This window comes from Cervus canadensis, chromosome 23 (genome assembly GCF_019320065.1).
Source record: "Cervus canadensis isolate Bull #8, Minnesota chromosome 23, ASM1932006v1, whole genome shotgun sequence".
Taxonomy (NCBI): domain Eukaryota; kingdom Metazoa; phylum Chordata; class Mammalia; order Artiodactyla; family Cervidae; genus Cervus; species Cervus canadensis.
The window spans coordinates 1,647,090-1,668,429 of record NC_057408.1 but is presented as its reverse complement, the minus strand read 5'-3'; the positions used below and the strand labels follow the sequence as shown (position 1 = coordinate 1,668,429).

Genomic DNA, 21,340 nt, shown 5'->3' with positions numbered 1-21,340 from the left:
TGAATGGTACCCATTACTAATATTGTTATATTAAGCCTAGAAGGTAGATAGAGAATATATCATTAACTCCATTTTACAGATGAGAAAGGTGAGGTTAATTGGGGGTTTAAATGACTTGTCCAAGATTATGAAAGCAGTAAATAGTAGAGCCAGGACTTCTATTGATCCCTCATCTGATTTTTTTTTTTTTCACTTTATTTGGTGGTCTCCTAAGAATGTTGTACATGTGTTATTTGAAAAGAAGTTTCTCCAGGAACTGGGTGGTCAGATCAGCCTTCTTAACTGTGTGTTGCAACATGATGCTGAGTAGGGAGAAGGGAAGCGTGCTTGTGGAACCGCGTTGTGTGTGAAATCAGCAGCTGTGACTGTGGACTGGGGGATCCTAGCCACAGTGCTCTGGGGCTCAGGGCTCTTTCCACAAGCTCCTGTACTCCCTCTTCTTCTTCAGGGAGAAGTCACCTTATCTTGATTACAGCTCTCCTTCTGGGGTCCTTACCGTGGGCCAGCCATCTCTCAGGATGGGCTTGAGAATGATGGTTTGCCAAGGAGGGCGTGACCAGTTCCCTTAGATGCTAGCACCTCGTGGTCAAGTTATAGCCAAACCATTAACTATATGAGTTTCCTAGGATTGCTGTAGCAAATTACCATGAACTGGGTGGCTTTAGACAATGGAAATTTATTCTCTCCTAATTCTCAAGGCCAGAAGTCCAAAATCAGGATCTGCAGGCTCACGCGCTCATAAAGGCTCTAGTAGAGAGACTATCTTTTTCTTAGCTTCTTGTGTTGATTGAGTCCTTGGTTTGCGGCCTCTAACTCCAGTCTCTCCTATCGTCATGTCATTCTCCTCCTATGTCTTCCTGTCATCTTCATATTGGATTAAGTGAAAGTGAAAGCTGCTCAGTCGTGTCCAACTCTTTGTAACCCCTTGGACTATACAGTCCTTGGAATTCTCCAGGCCAGAATACTGGGATGGGTAGCCTTTCCCTTCTTCAGGGGATCTTCCCAACCCAGGGATCGAACCCAGGTCTCCTGCATTGCAGGTGGGTTCTTTGCCATCTGAACCACCAGGGAAGCTCAAGAATACTGGAGTGGGTAGCCTATCCCTTCTCCAGGGGATCTTCCTGACCCAGGAATCGAACCAGGGTCTCCTGCATTTGCAGGTATATTCTTTACCAACTAAGCTACCAGGGAAGCCCCTGGATAATTGGATTAAAGGTCCATCCTCATCCAGTGTACCCCCAACTAATTATATCTACAATGACCCAATTTCCAAATAAAATCATATTCTGAGTTACTGGGGTTAAGACTTAAGTATATTTGGGGAGCTTGGGAGGGACACAATTCAACCCATAACATGTATCTGATAGAATGGGCTGGAAGCTTGGACCAATAAGGGAAGTAGGGACTGGGATGGAAGGTGAGTACCTAAGTCTTCAAATCCAGGCTTCCTCAGTAGCCAGCAGTGATATTAATTAAGACCTTTCTCGGTGTCAGTTCCCTCCTCTATTAAATGGAGGGGTTGTATTAGGTATTTTGTAAGATCCCCTCTGGATCTAACAACAGTTTCTTCTCAATGGATTTATAATTCAGTTGAGGTACTGGGATTGGTATACATGGTAAAAATCAGCAAAATATTTGTGTCAGGTTTTATAGCAGAAGGATTTCCTCTGATTTGGGGGCTGCCAGGAGCACTGGACTGAGGATCACCCCGAGACTGCTTTCAGGGTTTATAGAAAAGGCCAAGTCTTACAACATTTGTGGTGGATCAGTGAAGGGGAAATGGCACATGGATTATTCCTGGTCTGGGAATCTGAACAGGGAGGAGCTTCAAAGAGGGCTGAAATGTAGGCAACTGGGTGCTTAGAGCAGTAGTCCCTCTTCTGTTGCATATATATTATTTTGTACATTTTTATTATGGCCCTTGTTACGTGGGCCTCGTATTCAGATGAAAGTACTGGTTTACATTCCCTGCTATCCTTCACCCATGCACTCTTCTAAGCAGGCCTTATATTTCAGTCACCTCTACGTTCTCCCACTGTGATGCCTGGCACATAGTAGATGTTCAGTAAATGACAAATTAATGAGCAGATGAGAGGGAAATTTTGGATAGTTGGTAGGAGGGTGATCTAGATAAAAGCCTACTTATTTGGGTTTGGTTCTTGCAAAGTCCTAGTGATTCTTTCATTGGCTGCAGGTCCCTGGACTCCACTGCTTCCCATTTGCAGTGTTTCTCAATCTTGTGGTTGTTCACCTGATTTCATGAAGATGAAGTTGTAGTTTCATTTTTATCAAAGCTCCTTGTTTTCTTCAAAGAGCACACTGTTGTGCCTGCTGGAACTCATTGCCATCATCCTTCAGTATCCGTGGGCGATTTTTCCAGGACCCCCCAAGATCCACAGCTGTTCAAGTCTTGTATAAAATGGTGTACTATTTGCGTATAACCTATGTACATCCTCCTGGATACTTGAAATCATCTCTAGGTTACTTATAATACCTAATCCAATGAAAATGCTATGCAAATAGTTGCCAGTATGAGCAAATTCAGGTGTTGCTTTTTGAAACTTTCTGGAATTTTTCTCCCAAATAGTTTTCATCCTCATTGGGTTGAATCTGTGAATGTGGAATCTGCAGTTGCAGAACCCAAGGTTGTGGAGGGTTGACTATACTTGTCAGATTCTAGGCCTCTCCGTGGGGATCAGATGCTGCCTGAGGTGAGTTCAGATTCCTGGTGCTTTAGTGCTAGGAGAAAGGAATTAGGTAAATTCTGCTCCTGGAAACCACAAAGGATTATCAAGAAATCTTCTGGATACAATTCTGAAAAGATGAAATATATGTACTCTATATAAATATTTTTAATGAAAATAGCCTTAATTCTTTTTTACATGTAAAAATACTAAATGTTCATTGCAGAGGATCATAAAGAGCCTCATCCTGTTTAAGTTATTTAATTAATGAAAGAATACTTCAAGTATCTAGGAAGGGAAACAAGCCAAATTCCCCAAACAGGAATGGACAGCAGGTAAACTGGATCGCCTTGGTCTTCTCTTCAATGACAGAAGCCAATGGAACAAGTTTAACAGAGTTCTGAGGGAAAGGTTTAGAACATTCATTACACCAGCAAGGATATCATTTAAATATAAAGGCCACACCATCATCAAAAAGTCTGCAAATAATAAATGTTGGAGAGAGTGTGCAGAGAAAGGAACTTTCACACACTGTTGGTGGCAATGTGAATTGGTGCAGGTACTATGGAGAACAGTGTGGAGGTTCCTTAAAAATCTAAAAATACTATTTGATCCAGCAATCCCATTCCTGAGCATATATCCAGAAAAGATGAAAACTCTAATTTGAAAAGATACATGCACCCCAGGGTTCATTGCAGCACAGTTTACAATAGCCAAGACATGGAAGCAACCTAAATGTCCTTTGACAGATGAATGAATGAAGAACACATACATACACACAATGGAATACCACTCAGCCATAAAAAAAGAATGAAATAATGCCTTTTACAGCCACATGGATGGACCTAGAGATTATCACAGTAAGTGAAGTAAGACAGAGAAAGACGAATACGATATCACTTACATGTGGAATCTAAAAAATATGATGCTAATAAACCTATATACAAAATAGAAACAGACTCACAGACATAGAAAACAAACTTAAAGTTACCAAAAGAGAAAGGTGGGGAAAAAGCAGGGAAGAAGATAAATTAGAAGTATGAGGTTAATAGTTATGTATTACTATTTATAGAATAGATAAACAAAAGTCACCTCCTATATAGCATAGGAAACTATATTCAGTATCTTGTAATAACCTGTAATGGAAAAGACTTTGCAAAATAATATACAGGTAGATGTATAACTAAATCACTTTGCTGTATGCCTGAAACTGATACAACATGGTAGATCAACTGTGCTTCAATAAAAAATAATAATTTCAAATATGAAGGCTATAGGTAGGTGACCTCAAATATGAAAGAACTCAGGAAATACTGATGCCATCCTTTCTGAGCCATTTTGGTAAAAGATCATGAATTGATGAAATCCAGCCAACCAAGAAATGAGCCAGAATACAAATCTTAGGGATGGAAAAGCTATGGTAACAGGACTGGTAGTGAGCATCGCATCCATTTTAATAGAGTTAAGACTAAACAACTAGGGGAATTATGATTAGAGAACAGTCTGTGTTATAGACGCAAATGAAGTAAAAATAATGTAAAATTATTGAGGAGGAGATGGAGGTATGATGGTGCTAATCCTTTCACCACTGGCTGTCAAGTGTTTGAAACTAAGACTGAAATAGGTCATTAAAACATTTTAATGTCTCAGTCCCCTTAGTTATTTTCATAAACTCCTTTTTAACTTTGGAAGGGTCTTTTAGGAATTAATTTTCCCTGTGCTAGAGAAACAGTCATTTGAAATTCAGCAATTCCTTCAGCTTCCTTTCAGCTTGCTTTTCTTCTGTGAAATTTAGCTAAAATTAGGCTTAATACTTTATTTTCATATTATGTTATTTATTTTTAAAATTTTTGCTGTGCTGGGTCTTTGTGGTGGTGCATGGGCATTTTACCAGTTGCAGCGTGCGAGGGCGTCTCCTGTGGCGGAACACCGGCTCTAGCACGTGCAGGCTCAGTAGTGACGGTCTGCAGCCTCTCTAGTTGAGGTGCGTGGGCTCCGTAGTCGCTGCGTATGGGCTTAGGTGCCCCGTGGCTTGCGGGATCTTAGCTCCCTGAGCAGGGATTGTACTCATATCCCCTGCATTGGAAGACAAATTCTTAACCACTGGACTACCACGGAAGTCTCAGTACTTTATTTTTAAATAGTGTTAGAATATAGCTTTTAGAATTGATGCTTTTGAACTGTGGTGTTGGAGAAGACTCTTAAGAGTCCCTTGGACTACAAGGAGATCCAACCAGTCAGTCCTAAAGGAAATCAGTCCTGAATATTCATTGGAAGGACTGATGTTGAAGCTGAAACTCCAATACTTTGGGCACCTGATAAGAACTGACTCATTGGAAAAAACCCTGATGCTGGGAAAGATTGAAGGCAGGAGGAGAAGGGGATGACAGAGGATGAGATGGATGGCATCACTCAATGGACTCAATGGACATGAGTTTGAGTAAACTCTGGGAGTTGGTGATGGACAGGGAAGCCTGGTGTGCTGCAGTCCATGGGGTTGCAAAGAGTTGGACACGACTGAGCAACTGAACTGAACTGATAGAATACTTTTAAAATTACTCATGCCTATCTGTTCATCCATCCTGCCTGCATATCTGTGTAAAGGAATGCCGATTACAATCATCACTGGATGTTAATGCTAATTATTTTTAGTTGGTGAAATTTTGGACAGTTTGTCGTTTTCTTCTTTGTATTTTTCTTTTTACTTATTTTTGAACAATGAGCATGTATCATTTTAATAAAGTAGATAAGGTTATTATTTAGAAAAGACAGATGAGAGTAGGAGAAACTATATAAATGTAAGAATAAAAATTTATATGCATAATATATGAAGAACTTCTACAATATAATAGGAAAAAGGTAAAATGTTCAGTTAAAAAATTGGGGTGATATGCCTGTGTAACTCATAAAATAACATATAGAAGTAAATATATAAAATGCATAACCACATTGAAATCAAGGAAAAGTAAATTTAAATGAGAGGGTTTTTTTAAACCTCTCTTACTAAAGACTAGTGAGGACTGATAATATACAGTGTTGGGGAGGATTTCTGGGAATGGAAACTCTTGCACATTTTTGCTGCTGCTGCTGCTAAGTCGCTTCAGTCGTGCCCAACTCTGTGCGACCCCACAGACGGCAGCCCACCAGGCTCCACTGTCCCTGGGATTCTCCAGGCAAGAACACTGGAGTGGGTTGCCATTTCCTTCTCCAATGCATGAAAGTGAAAAGTGAAAGTGAAGTCGCTCAGTCGAGTCCGACTCTTCTCCACCCCATGGACTGTAGCCTATCAGACTCCTCCGTCCATGGGATTTTCCAGGCAAGAGTACAGGAGTGGGTTGCCATTGCCTTCTCTGTGCACACTTTCGGTGAAAATATAAATTGAGAAGGCTCTTTTGGAGGGCAATTCGACACTGTTTTCCAACATTTAAAAGATAAATCCACTTTCTCAGAAGTCCTAGCTTAGATCGAGAAACATTCTCAGAGATGCCCATGAATATCTGCCTGAGGATGTTTATGTAACTCTTCTTGGCAGTAGTGAAAAACAAAGCAATTAGGGTGATCCTGAACTGTGGAAAACTCCTAATTATGAACATGGTAGTCAGCATGTACTGATAAAGAAAGATCTATGTGACAGATCTATTACTAGGTGAAAAACAGAACAGCAAGTAACAGAATGATCTCAGGTATGTAACTATAAAAAGTTGTGTATTTGTGAGATATGACTATGGAAATGCAGAGAAAGGACTGGGAGGATATATACCAGTCTTAGCCATGGTTCCTCTCGGGGAGGGGCGTGCGGTTGGGGGAGAGTGTGAAGGGAGACGTTTGTGTTTTATTTCATATGACTTTGTGTTGTTTGAATCTTTTGCCATGAAAATGTATTCATATTATACTTAAAAAAATTTTTTAAACTGGGGTGTATGAACCTAAAGGTCCATAACTTGATAGTAGGATGTAGATAAAACTGGGGCTGGGACACAAAGTAGAAATGGTGATAGAGGCTGTGGGGAGCAGGAAAGGGGGAAAGGGGATATTTTGTGCTTTAGACAGACCCGTAATACCACACCAGGTAACAATGTTCCTGCGAGACATGCTGACTTCAGGGTTTCTATTGTGAAATTCTCATCTCTTTGGTACAGTTTAGCTACATATTTGAATTGATTGTGACCAGAGAACTCTAAGGGCTTCCCTTGTGGCTCAGCTGGTAAAGAATCTGCCCACAGTGTGGGAGACCTGGGTTTGATTCCTGGGTTGGGAAGATCCCCTGGAGAAGGGAAAGGCTACCTACTCCAGTATTCTGGCCTAGAGAATTCCATGGACTGTATAGCCCGTGGGGCCACAAAGAGTTGGACACAACTGAGTAACTTTCACAACATAAGATGTCCTTCAAATAGGTGAACAAATAAACAAACTGTGGTACAGCCATACAATGGAATATCATTCATCAATAAGAAGAAATGGGCTATCCAGCCACAAAAGGACATGGGAGAATCTTAAAAGCATATTGCTAAATGAAAGAAGTCAGTCTGAAAAAGCTATATACCATATGATTCCAACTACGTGACATTCTGGAAAAAGCAGAACTATGGAGACAATAAAAAGGAAAACTCTATGGGGCTTCCCTGGTGGCTCAGTCAGTAAAGAATCTGCCTGCAATGCAGGAGACCTCTTAGGTTGGTAAAAGGATACTCGTAGAGAAGATGGGAGGGCTGGGCCTAAGGAGTGCAGCATTTGATGGAAATATCTTTTACTCCACTTGTGAGCTTCTATGTAAAAGGTGCAGTTTGCCTTCAAGGGAGGTGCCATGTGTCATAAATAAGAATCAGCTCTGAGAAGGACTCAGAACTCTCTCTCCTGTTCTCCTTAGGGCATCAATTGAAGAGAGATATGGCAAAGATCTGCTCAGCCTTGCTAGGAAGAAGCCATGTGGACAGTCTGAGACCAAGTAGGTGCCACATTTCTTTCTGGTTTCTAGGTTGTCTGATACCACTCAGGAGCCCCTGTCATTTCATCAGACAGACCTGGGCAGTAGGGTGAAATGTATTGGTTGAAAAAAATGTTTAGTTTTTTTCCTTATTTCCAGTTGTGAAAAATAGAAATACAGAAAGAAATCTAAAATGAACTATGAAGCCATAACTCATTATTAATGTTTTCTAAATTTTCCTTGAAGTCTTTTTCTGTGTATACTTTTTATAGGTAGAATTATGCATAATTTTATGCTAGAAATTCAGTACAGTGTATTATTGTTTTATATATATATTTGTATATGTGTATGCTGCTGCTGCTGCTGCTAAGTCGCTTCAGTCGTGTCCGACTCTGTGAGACCCCATAGACGGCAGCCCACCAGGCTCCGCCATCCCTGGGATTCTCCAGGCAAGAACAATGGAGTGAGTTGCCATTTCCTTCTCCAATGCATGAAAGTGAAAAGTGAGAGTGAAGTCGCTCAGTCGTGTCCGAGTCTTAGCGACCCCGTGGAATTCAGCCTACCAGGCTCCTCTGTCCATGGGATTTTCCAGGCAAGAGTACTGGAGTGGGTTGCCATTGCCTTCTCTGGTATATATGTATATATTATATGAAACACATAGCTGTCTTTGCATCATTTCATAGTTCTCACCATTGATGTGAGGATTCTGTACCTCAATTATTCATTCTTCCATCATTCATTGAACACTCTGAGGATACAGAGACGTCCAGACTTGGTGCCTACTTTGGGAACACAGTCCCTCATATGCAAGGCTGCCTTGGGCAGTCATATGGGATCGCAGATGTAGATGGGCTCCAGAACTGGCTTAATACTCTTTGTGCTGCTGTGTGCCCTGTCACCAGCCATGTCTGACTCTGTGCGACCCCATGGACTGTAGCCTGCCAGGCTCCCCTGTCCGTGGGATTCTCCAGGCAAGAACACTGGAGTAGGTAGCCCTTTTCTTCTCCAGGGGATCCTCCCGACTCAGAGATCGAACCCGCATCTCTCGAGTTTCCTTCATTACCAGGCGGATTCTTACCCTTTGCTGTCACTATTTGAAATTCGTAGTGATTTATAAACAAAGAGTGGCACATTTTTGTTTTGCAGTGGGCCTCACAAATTATGTAGCCAGTCCTATGCACATGGAAATGTCTAGATTCCTTCCGTAACATAGCATACTGAGGGAGACTTGGGGGAAATAGTTTAGGCAGACCCTTGCAGATCTCTGCAGATGTGATTGTACCTCATGCTGGCATGCACACTGCTTTGTGCTGTAGACAGAGGCAGACCCGCCCTGAGGTCTGTGTCCGCTCAGAGACAATAGTGAGAGCAGACAAGACATCGCCCTTCCCTTTCTCTTCCTTTGATCCTAAGACACATACACCCACACCCCACTCATTCCAGATTGCAAAGTACTGAATTACTGAGGAGGAGGAAAACGTGGGAGATATTTAAAGTATTGATAGTTACATAAGCCTTAAAAAGGAGCTGCTGCATCTGTGGCTCAGTGGTAAAGAATCTGCCTGCCCATGCAGGAGACTCTGGTTCGATCCCTGGGTCAGGAAGATCTCCTGGAGAAGGAAAGGGCAACCCACTCCAGTATTCATGCCTGGAGAATCCCATGGACAGAGAAGCCTGGCGAGCTACAGTCCATGGGGTCACAAAGAGTCAGACCCAACTGAGCAACTGAGCACGCTGCAAGCCTTAAAAAACATGTTACCCTCAGACATAGGACATGAGTACATGGAGAATTTATTTGTTGATTATATTATTTATATTTCTGATGTTTTAAATGTTAAAACACACTGAAAAGTAAAAAGGCAAACATATTGAATGGCTGTGAATCCATCACTTAAATTTAACAATTATTCATACTCATCATATTTTCTTAATGTAGTTTTTTATGAATTTAAATCTGGAGTCAACTAGATTTTACTAAGTATTTCTCCAAGTTTTCCTAGTAATTAGCCATATTTATAGATGAAACTCTGAGTTCTAGCGTTGGTCACTGTCACAGAGATGTCACTGTTTCTAGGCTCTTTCGGGAGACAGATTTTATTTTGTTTAGTATTTATTTATTTATCTATTTGGCTATCTTGGGTTTTAGTTGCAGCCAGCAGACTTCCTAGTTGTGCTGCACGACTTAGTTGCCCCGCGGTATGTGGGATCTTCGTTCCCCAACCAGGGGTCGAACCCATGACCCCTGCATTGCAAGACATATTCTTAACTGCTGGATTACTGGGGAAGTCCCAGGGGACAGATTTTAAAAGCTTGAGTTCATATTGATATCTCTAATTCCGATTTAATTTATAATTCACTTCTTTTTTTAAATTTTTATTTATTTATTTTTTATTTTTATTTTGCTTTTTTCGTTTTTTTATTTTTTGTTTTATTTTAATTCACTTCTTTTATTTTATATTTATTTCCTCTTACATAGAAAATCTTGGTTCCTGACAATATTAGCATAATTATTGGCTTTCTATGACAATATATATTAAAATGTTTCAAAATGATATTAATACAGCTACTAACAATGAAACTTCTGAATGAAACATTTCTTTACAGTGCTTTTTGCAGTTCCTCTTGCAGTTCCTCTTGACCTTGTATACCACTAAGAATATTGTTTTCTAAGGTCACTTAAAGTACTATTTTCTCTGTGTGATTATGTAAGCAGTTTCATATACAGTTAAGTTTATTTGTTTGTTTTAAATATTAAGAATTGTTTTTTTCTTGCTTGATTTAGCTTCATGTCTTTGAATATGTAAAACATTTCTATATTCACCTGTCAGACCTACATAGTATTAGGTAAATTTCATTGTCATTCAAGGATAGGTTCTGTAGTTTCAAGGAAGATTAGTGGGTCAGTGGATCTAAAGCCTTGTTTATTCATAAAGAAAGCATAAGTCACTTGGAAAGATATCCAAAAAGTTTTTAGGTGATGTGAGGGAAAATAGCCATGTTCTCTCACATAGTATTGCTTGGAAAATGTATTTAGCAGAATGAGTCTGATGCAAAGTGGTATTTCTTATATTCTTGCATGTTTGATTTATAACTTGGTAAATTTTTCAAGAGACTCTAGCACCAATCTCTTCCATGAAAAAAGCTTGTCAGTTTTCCTTCTAAGAATTTCTCAGAGAGGAAGGTGAATAGGATATGAGACCTGCGGACTATGTTTCCAAGGTTGAAGTGAAAGGCTGTTCAGGTACTTCTGGTTTTGTCACCTCCAGGATGCTCTTTAGGAAGATGCCCTCGATGAGCATGCACGACTTTGCTTGTTCAGGGCCTAGGTAGGATTTTTTTCCACCTCATCAACCACTCTGAGAGAGTAGTCAATGGTGGACCTTTGTAGCTTCTGGTGGACCCTTTTAGGGTTTAAGGCCAGTGTCTGTGAGAGTGGCGGGATATTTTCTCTTCCCACAGTTAAGGAGAACACCAGTGAGGACGGGGCAGGGATGCTGTGAGAATACCATCCCCAAGGTTCACGTTCTCTCCTTGGATTGTTGTCAGCATCTAAACGTGGGGAGCAGCAGTGAAGTGATGTTGTGGGACAACAAAGCTGATGACAAAGTGAAGAGAGTTTGGGCTGCTCTCTTAGTGGCCTTTTAAGCAGTCACTTAGGGTGGAGGAAAAATTTTAGACTCAGAACAGACTTCATCTCTGTCACTTTCCAGCTCCACAGCTCATTATGGGGAAAGACTTCCAGTTCTATCTGAGGGCAAGACCAGCTTTCTCTCTCACTAATTCCAGTCATAAGCCTGCTCTTGAGTGAGGCTCATGCATCTTACTGGACCAGCTGTGCATTTGTTTAGATATGGACACTTTCTAGTGCATTTTCCTTGAGAAATTATATCATAAGGCAGGGAAAGTGTACCGAGACTGTGCAGTTAATGTTTTTCTGCTTGATGTGTTGGTAATAATTGGGAATGTTAATATGAGAAAAGGCAGGGAGAAATAAGGACTCTTTGTTTGAGGATAAATAAACAGAATGGGAAAAATGAGGTGTAGTTAAAAGAAGGGGCCCAAAAAAAAAGACGAGGCCAGCTGAAAGATACAAGGCTTTTTAGTTTGTAAAATAGCAGAACTTGCCACCTACACGTATATGTATAGAATACGATCCATGATCCCACGCTGCTGTGGCTAGGGGCTGGACCATGACTTCACTTAGTCCTATTTCTTCTTGAGTGGCTGGAGTGATCCCAGTGAGGTCTGCATTCGTGAGGGCAGCGATGAGCAAGAGAATCCCGAGAGCCACTTCACCTCAAAAGGAAGCATGTTAAGGAAGTGTAGGACGGGGAGAACTAAAACCATGGGCAAGGGGAGCTGTAAGGGAGGAGGAGCCGCGGGTTATGAGGGAGAGAAGGAAGGAGATTGACAGAAGGTATGAAAAATGAGTCATGGTCTTCTCCACAGAAATTGTGAAGTAAGAAATGTGTCTTGTTTTAAGCTGCTAATTTTGCGGTAGCTTGTTCTTCAGTGATAGAACACCATGTTCATGACTGTCTCTTCCGTTAAGACTCTTAAGTCTGTGACGATGTCTGTCTTGTACCACTGAATCACCAACATCTGACACCATGCCTGGCCCATAGTTTATGTGCAGTAAGCATCTGAGGACTGAAGAATGGATGAAAAAGGAGGTGATCAGGAACCATAGTTTGAATCCCTCTTTTATTGGCTTTTATCCATATTTTGGGCTGGATGAATCACAAGCTGGAATCAAGATTGCTGGGAGAAATATCAACAACCTCAGGCATGCAGATGATACCGTGACAGAAAGTGAAGAGGAATTAAAGAGCCTCTTGATGAGAGTGAAAGAGGAGAGTGAAAAAACTGGCTTAAAACTCAACATTCAAAAAACTAAGACCATGGCATCTGGTCCCTTTGTGAAGTCGCTCAGTCGTGTCCGACTCTTTGTTACCCCATGGATTGTAGCCTACCAGGCTCCTCCGTCCATTGGATTTTCCAGGCAAGAGTACTGGAGTGGGTTGCCATTTCCTTCTCCAGGAGATCTTCCCGACCCAGGGATTGAACCCGGGTCTCCTGCATTGTAGGCAGACGCTTTACCATCTGAGCCACAGAAGGGGAAAAAGTGGAAGCAGTGACAGATTTTACTTCACCGTGGACAGTGACTGAGGCCATGAACTTAAAAGACGCTTGCTCCTTGGAAGGAAAGCTATGACAAACTGAGACAGTGTATTTAAAAGCAGAGACATCACCCTGCCGACAAAGGTCCTTCTAATCAAAGCTATGGTTTTTCCAGTAGTCATGTATGGATGTGACAGTTGCAGCATAAAGAATGCTGAAGAATTGATGCTTTCAAACTGTGGTGCTGGAGAAGACTCTTGAGAGTCCCTCAGACAGCAAGGAGATCAAACCAGTCAATCCTAAAGGAAATCAACCCTGAATATTCATTGGAGGGACTGCTGCTGAAGCTTCAATACTTTGGCCACCTGATGCAAAGAGCCAGCTTGTTGGCAAAGACCCTAGTGCTGGGAAAGATTGAAGTAAATGGAGAAGAGGGCGACAGAGGATGAGATGGTTAGATAGCTCCACCAACTCAATGGACATGAATCTGAGCAAACTCTGGAAGATAGTGAAAGACGGGGAAGCCTGGTGTGCTGCAGCCCCTGGGGTTGCAGAGTTGGACATGACTTAGCAACTGAACAACAAAAACAACATCATATTTCTAATTATCATGCTTTAAAGAATAACTTTTATCCTTATGAGAAATGGATTATAACTCCTATATTATCCTTGGGGAAAATGAAGCATAAAGAATTTTGGCATCTGGCTCCACCCAAATGGACAGTAAAGCATTTATGATGCTTGAGCCTGGGACTGAGGGGTAAGAGAGAGGAAACTAGACTGAAGAAGCCTTGATCTTTTGTTGTCTTCTCAAGCTCATGGGCAAAGATCAGATCACAGGCTATCAGTTAAGACGTGGGCTGGGAGAAACATGCAGTGGTATTATAATAAAGTTATACAGCCAATTTCCAGAACTGAAGCTACACATGCTTTTATTTTTTTTAGCACCCTGAAGCGAGCCCTTGAAGTCTTCAAGCAACGTAAGTGATTCCTTAAAAATGCATTTGCTGTCCTTGGCAAACTCTGTGTTTGTCATCACAGCTGCGTTTTAACTTGAACAGCTCATACTGGTTTAAAAAAAAAAAATAGAGCAACTGCTAAGGTGATGAATAGCCCTTCAGAGTTGAAATCAATTGGAGAACCGTCTATACCTGCACTTCATGATGTGCATTTGACTCACTTCAGGCAGTGGTTCTCACACTGGAAATCCAGGGTGAGGCCCTGGCCCTGGCCTTCAGGGGTTCCTGTCCGTTTCTAGCATTCCCTGGGCCTGTGACTCAGAGTTTAAGGCCTTTAAATTTTCTGTTCTTAGTGCTTCCAAGCTAAGGACTTTAACGTGGCACAGTATGTGCTTAACATGTTTCTGTAGCTAGTTGAGTGGTGCTAGATATCTTTCCATTTCATTTCATATAAATCTGCCTCACTCTTATATTTAACATTTTTTATTCTACAAAATGCCGCATTTCCTCTCGAAAAGTGGTAAATTTCCCCCCACCCACAGTACTGTTTTTTCCCATGCTTGCCAATACCAAGAATGCTCAAACTTTAATTCCAAACCGAAGGATAAAAAGTGATATATTTCTGGATTTTAAAAATTTTGTGGGTTTTTTTTTCAGTAGTTTTAAGGCTGAATATGTTTTCAAATTTTTACTGGCCATTTGGCCAATCTTTTAAAAAAATTCATGCTCTTTAACCATTTTAAAACTCTGGAATAAATAAATGTATTTTGATTTGAAGCTCTTTTAATATAGCTATTTACTCTGTTGCGTAAATAGCTATTTTTTTCTAGTTTTTTGTGTCTCTTTTAACCTTATTCCAAGTTATTTTGACACACACAAGTTTAAAATTTTTTCTTAGGTCATATCTGTCAATCTTTGTATCTTTTTTTTTTTTTCCAATCTTTCTATCTTTAATGCCATCTATAATTTGTATCCTTGGAACAAGAAAAAAAAATTTTGTTACCTTTTTTGAAAGGTAAGTCATGCTCTTTACAAAGATCTCAGAAGATAAAGGGAAAAACACCAATAATCATTCTATCCAGAGAGAAATTTCTTACAGGCTCATGAGATGTTAGAAATGGGAAGAACCTTAGAGTCATGTAATGAGAAGTAGGATTGAATTTTGAAATTGTAGTGGGTTTAGTAATGTGTGCTAGCATGCAAGCTCCATGAACTTCTCCCCTGCCTTGGGCATACACTAGGTTAGGGCAGTGGTGGAAAGCTGAGCTAAAGGTTTGCTGGCTTGGTTGTAGTGGTTGGGGCAATGCTGGGTATGTGGAGGGGCTTAATAAATGTTGGTGACCAAGTGAAGCAGGTTAACTTTGCCACGTACCCAAGAATTCTGTATATATTTTAACCTTTTATATGGTTTCTTTGATTTGAATTCAGACATGTAGGTTTGTTTTTTTTTAATTCTTTTTGCAGAAGTAGACAATGTGGCACAAAATCACATTCACCTCGCACAGACTCTAAGAGAAGAAGCCAGGAAGATGGAAGAATTCAGGGAAAAGCAGAAGTTACAACGAAAAAAGGTAAGGTTTATGTGTTACATGGTTTATATGGTTGGGTTGGGTTTATGTGTTATATCTTACATGTATTAAGATGTTGCCTTTGTTCCAGCAGAAAACTCCAGGCTGGCTTTCTCACTGAACTGTTTAGCTCAGCTCCCAACCTCAAGCACACACACTCATCTTTTAACCTATGAGATTACTTATCGGGAACCATGTGGGCACTCAGTCTAGACAGGGATGCCTCTGTGCCCACTTACATGCTAGGTCAGTTCTCTTTTAACTTGTTGCAAGAATCAGAGGTCCAGCTTGTTTTCCTGTCCTTTTTCTATCTGCTGCCACTGTTTAAACTGTGACTGGAAAGGGGAAGCCCTGTTTTCATAAGAGTCTAGCACATCCAAGGTGGTGGGTTTTCAGTTCACATTCCTCCTCCTGGTCAGGGTGATATGGATGGGTAAGAAATGGAGGGGACTCAGTTCTCCCTGGAGACCAGAATGTAGTCCAACCACTCTATTTTACAATTAGGGAAACAGAGGTCCTGGGAAATTCAAGTCCTTTTGGCTTCAAAGTGGATGTTATACAGGCTCTTTTTCCTTGACGGGATATATTCTGGGCAATTATGTGGCAGGAGGTGGGAATGAACAAGAGTTAATAAAATTGGCAAACATTTAGGAAGTTATAAGGGTCAAGACAAGAAGTGCAGATTTATGTTAAAGTGTTCCTTAGACTAGACCACCCTCTGTTCTGTCTCCCTTCTGTTTTGGTCCTAAAAGTTTAATTTTTTTGGCTGTGCTGAGTCTTTGTTGCCACAAGGGCTTTTCTCTAGTTGTGTTGCATGGGCTTCTCGTGGAGGTGGCTTGTCTTACAGAGCGTGGGCTCTAGTGCCTGCAGGCTTCAGTAGTTACAGCTCGAGGGCTCTAGAGCGCAGGCTCAAGCTGTGGTGCATGGGCTTAGTTGCTCCAAGGCACATGGAATCTTCCCAGACCAGGTATCGAACCTGTATCCCTGCATAGGCAGGCAGATTCTTATCCACTGTGCCACCAAGGAAGTCCCCACAGAACTTTAATATCTGGTCTCCAAGGTTGGCATGAACTTCATGTGAGAGATAAACTCTTCCCTATGTAGCATCTGAACATGTCCACCGAGGTCACTCCAGACAGCTCTGCATGGACTTCTTGGCGATCTGTCTTCATCCTGGCCCCTTACTGTCTGGAAGTCATTGTCCGCAGTGTGTGTATCCAGTTAACCGCTGATTTTACCTGTGCCTCAATCCCAGCAACTTTGCCTGTGGTTCTAAATCAGAGTCTAATTCCGACCTCCCTTATGGCCATTTGACATTTGGAGTGGGTAGCGGCATCTTAAGAGCCTGACTACCTTCCATACCCTGTCGTTTCATAAGCTGCCCAAACAGCTGTGCCTCTTCTCGGAAGGAAGGGTAGAAACTAAGAATTAAGGAACATGACGTCGGGTGTTTTCAGACAAATTCAAGGTTCATGTATCTGGTTTGAGGGGCACATCTGGCCCAAAGTATATGTGTTATTACACCCATCTATCTATTGGATGGTCAGACTCTTTTTGTCTGCCATTGCAAACCCTTCCTGTTCTCCAAAGAGTTTACAATTTTTCAGCCTTCGACAGCCAGGGTCTGTGCACACATGATTTCCACCAAGAGAAGAAGAGGCTTGTTTCCTCACAGTCTTAAGTGCCCTTGGTTTCAGGGAGAGTTTTGTTAATTTTTCAAGGCTTCTGAAACTTCCCTTCCTAGCATGTTACAGAGACCAAGTTCTTACAGCTGAAACTATTTTGAATTATCTTAAGCAACAGCGGAGCCTGGGCTCATTCCACTGCTGTCATCAAGGTGCCCCACGTTGTGCGCTCTCGACAGCAGGAAAACAGCTTCTGAGCTTTCTTTGCCAAGTCCAAAGTTTATTCATAAATTTAGTTACTTGTATCACAGTGAACTATGGGTTGTTCCACTTCTGTATTTAGATACTTAAAAAAAAAATAAAACTTTTGGAGAATATGTGTCAATGCTAACTTCTCATTTTCACTGGTCAAACCCTGCACACGTTGGTCTCTCATTTCTTGGAAATTAAGCCATTTCCATTTATCAAGGAAATCCATCAGTTGGTTTCTTTTAGCGAACTGGGGCAGGGGAGGTGTGGATAGAATGGCTGGTATAACTTTTCAGTGAACTAGCTTATAGAACTAGGAGAAGCCTTTTTGATCCTCAAGTGGAATAGGTGCCGCTGTTGCTGCTTGTGTTGAGTCCAGAGCCGCAGCCGGACATGGGGCTAGAGGACAAGCAAAGGATGCTGACTGGGTCCGGAGATCCCAAGGAGGAGGAAAAAGAGGAAGAGGGATTAGTGGATCCTCTAACAACAGTGAGAGAGCAGTGCGAGCAGCTGGAGAAATGTGTGAAGGCTCGGGAGCGGCTGGAGCCCTGTGATGCGCGTGTGTCCTCCCGGTCACAGACAGAGGAGGGCTGCACAGAGGAGCTCTTTGACTTCTTGCATGCAAGAGACCACTGTGTGGCCCACAAACTGTTTAACAGCTTGAAATAAGTGTGCCGATTTGTTCAACCCAGCCTTCCTCACCTGGGTATTGGGATATTTCCTCATGGTTTTGAACATGATGTTTATTTGTGTAACTGAGTTCACGTGAATCTCAAGGATTTTGGCTTAGGCAAGTAATTTCTGTGTAATTATCAGTGATTTCATCTTAATAAAGTCCAGTGATCAGAAAAAAAAAAAAAAAGAACTAGGAGAAGGCAATGGTGACCCACTCCAGTACTCTTGCCTGGAAAATCCCATGGACAGAGGAGCCTGGTAGGCTGCAGTCCATGGGGTCGAGGAGTCCGACACGACTGAGTGACTTCACTCTCACTTTTCACTTTCATGCATTGGAGAAGAAAATGGCAACTCACTCCAGTGTTCTTGCCTGGAGAATCCCAGGGATGGCGGAGCCTGGTGGGCTGCCGTCTCTGGGGTCGCACAGAGTCGGACACGACTGATGTAACTTAGCAGCAGCAGCAGCTTATGGAACCAGTTTTCTGAAGGTGGTGACAAATGCGGCCGTGGCCGTCCCTCCCCCAGAGCATAGAGCCTGGCCAGAGAGACTGACGTGACAGTAATCGTGTCAGTGGAATGAGCCTTAAAAGATGAGGAGGTGAAGCTGCCAGCCGAACCTGCAGTGGGGACACCTAACCTAACCGGCAGGTGGGGGGAGCCTCCTGGAGGCAGTGACCCTGAAGCTAAAGCCAACAGGGTGTGAAAGACGGTGTGAGTGAGGCCGGAGAGAAAGGAGGTTCTCAACCCTGGAGGTCGGCAGGCAGGGAGGGAGCTTTGGAGCCACGCTCAGGAGGTTCGACGTTTTAGGTGCTGAGGTGCTTTCCCAGCCCAGAGCATCCTAAACTGAACAGAGGAAGCGCATGGTCACTCACTCCATCCTCTGGTGCCTACATCATGCTTTACTGTCTCAACTAAGACAGGGGTGATCATGGCAGAAGGCCCTGTGTCGAGAGCAAGCTCCGAAGAAGGGAACCTCCTTGGTCCCATAGATTGTCACTTCCAGTTTTCAGAGTAGAGTCTGAGTGTAGGCAAACAGACAAACAGACCATTCAGCAGCTCAGTCAGCAATTTACTGCAGGCCATTATTATACATCTCTCTTCCTTTTCCCCTTCCTCTTGCCTCTCCCCACTTGATAGCATGCAGGGCTGTGGCTTTGCACTGTTTTGTGTTACTGATAAGAAAATGTAATCAAATTTCCACTAGAGTCGATCTAAACAGAAAGAATGAGTCCTGGAAGAAAGACGTCCCTAAGGAGCCCTGAAAGAGGCTCCCTGGTGGTCCAGTGGTGAAGGCTCTGTGCTTCCACTGCATGGAGCACAGGTTTGATCCCTAGTTGGGGAACTAAGATCCTGCATGCTACATAAGTCCTGAAAAAGAACTCATGACTTACTGGGGTTACCATGAAAAGGCCACCTTACAAGTGAGTATGGACATGAGGAGACTTAAATCAAGGTGGTAGCAGCCAGCTGGACTGGGTGCCCCTGAGTGGCCTTGAGCTCTATCACTGTGTGGGCTCCAGGGGTCACACCAGTTTGGTTAGAGCTAGACTGCTGCTGTCTAAGATCCTGCTGATATACAAATACAGGAATCCTTGAAGCCAGAGAGAAGAATGGCGTGAAGTACAATAGAGCTTTGTAGCCACATGAGAGGTGCATGATGCCAGTGTTATGTAGAACTTGGAGATAAGGAGGCCTGGCTTGGGCCACAAACTGTAAAATAATAACAGCTCCTGAACTGGAAGAACAGCAGTGTGTGAATTTGGACTAGGAAGGACCATGGACAGACCAGCATTGCTAACTGATCTGCTCTGTGGAGCCCGGGAAATCAAGAAACATTATGAACAAACTCTCCTCTCCTCATAGAGGCACCTCACAGAGGTGCTCACATGAGCCACAGCTCTCTGTCTGCAATGGCAGGGATCTCTCTGCCTGGGAGTCTTTCCCCGTGGGGTCACGTTTCTGTTTCTGTCCTCCATTTCCTTGAAGCCTTCACCCAGTTACTTCCTGGTTCTTCCATTTCAGCTGGACTGGGAGATGGGTGTTCCATTCTCAGAGGGCCCCTTGCGGGCTCGCCCAGGGAGTTTCATATATTCTACAAAGTTCGTATCTGAAGGGAGACCATCCCAAAACTTATACCCAGCTATCTTGAAAATCTATCCTATTTGTGTGTTATGGTAATAGACAAAAACTTAAGTTTTCCAGAAGAAAGAGACATATTTTAATATTCTTAATATTATTTTGCGTTATATCATTTTGTACAAGGGCAATGCCGTAACTCATTTTGAATTGTTGCATTTCTTGGCTTTTATATACTCAGCTGATTTTAGAGGGCTATCATGAGGATAATGGTAGTTTTGGGTAAAGATTAGGAACAAGGACACGGGAGTCTGACTGTGCCCAAATCCCAACTCTGCTACTTGCTGAGAATATCACCTTGGATGAGGTTACCCGGGAATGGGGATGAGTACTCACAATCGTTGTGATGCATGAAAGTCGCTTAGCACATAATAGTGTGGGAGATGCCGTTATGTCTGGGCTGCGCTGAGTCACTCACTCGTGTCCAACTCTTTGCAACCCCATGGACTGTAGCCCGGGATCCTCTGTCCACGGGGATTCTCCAGGCAAGAATACTGGAGTGGGTTGCCATGCCCTCCTCCAGGGAATCTTCCCAACCCAGGGATTGAACCCAGGTCTCCTGCATTGCAGGTGGATTCTTTACCATTTGACCCACCAGGGAAGCCCACTATTATGTCTGAGAGTTGCATTTTTATGATCAGTCCCGTTATTTTGACTAATAAAAGTATTGTCACAGCCACATCAAAGAAATTGCTCCCAAGTGATCTCAACCGAGTAGCTTACCTTTCCTGGATTAGATGGTGAACAAAGTAGGACTAATCAGCTGTTCCACCATCATTTCTTCGCTTCATACTGCCTGGGCTCCTTGCCGGTGATGGGAGTGCCTTTGACAGATGCCACAGAAGTGAATGTTTCTGAGTCCCTAACTGTGCTGACACAGGCTTACAGAATAAAGAACCCTTTTAAAATGAGCAACATTTTAAAAATCCCTTTTGGAAACTTGAGGCTTCCCTGGTGGCTCAGACGATAAAGAATCTGCCCACAGTGTGGGAGACCTGGGTTCAATCCCTGAGCCGGGAAGATTTCCTGGAGAAGGGAATGGCTACCCACTCCAATCTTCTTGCCCGGAGAATTCCATGGACAGAGGAGCCTGGCGGGGTCACAAAGAGTCAGACATGACTGAGTGACTAACACTTGAAACCTAAGTTTCTTGATTCCAGATTTACTGATGAGAATACTCTAAGGTGATCCATGATTCCCAGTAGTGGCTGGTGGCCACTGAGGTTCAAAGGTAGGCAAATTGTTCAGTCTTTCTGTGCTGCACTCTCCTTATTTGTGAAATGGGAGTAATAATAAACAGCACATCTACCCGCCTGGTTGTGTGAGGACTAAACGAAGTAAGCCATGCTTAGCCCTCAAAATAAACTGGCGTTAATAATTGTCTTTATTAATAGTACTT

The 21,340-nt window shown here is 42.5% G+C and overlaps 2 protein-coding genes across 2 annotated transcripts in view; both read left to right on the top strand.

Annotated features, from left to right (window-relative positions):
- The window catches only part of PSTPIP2 (proline-serine-threonine phosphatase interacting protein 2), an 80,518-nt gene that overhangs the window by 46,018 nt on the left and 13,160 nt on the right, over positions 1–21,340 (top strand). Inside the window, exons 3-5 of the mRNA XM_043444116.1 lie at positions 7,552–7,629; positions 13,675–13,709; positions 15,153–15,259. Of these exons, the coding sequence (XP_043300051.1) occupies positions 7,552–7,629; positions 13,675–13,709; positions 15,153–15,259 (220 nt within the window). The remainder of the gene's footprint in view (positions 1–7,551; positions 7,630–13,674; positions 13,710–15,152; positions 15,260–21,340) is intronic.
- Positions 17,381–17,992, top strand: LOC122425616 (cytochrome b-c1 complex subunit 6, mitochondrial-like). The gene has a single exon (XM_043444117.1). The coding sequence runs from the start codon at positions 17,524–17,526 to the stop codon at positions 17,797–17,799; it is 276 nt and encodes a 91-aa protein (XP_043300052.1). The 5' UTR covers positions 17,381–17,523; the 3' UTR covers positions 17,800–17,992.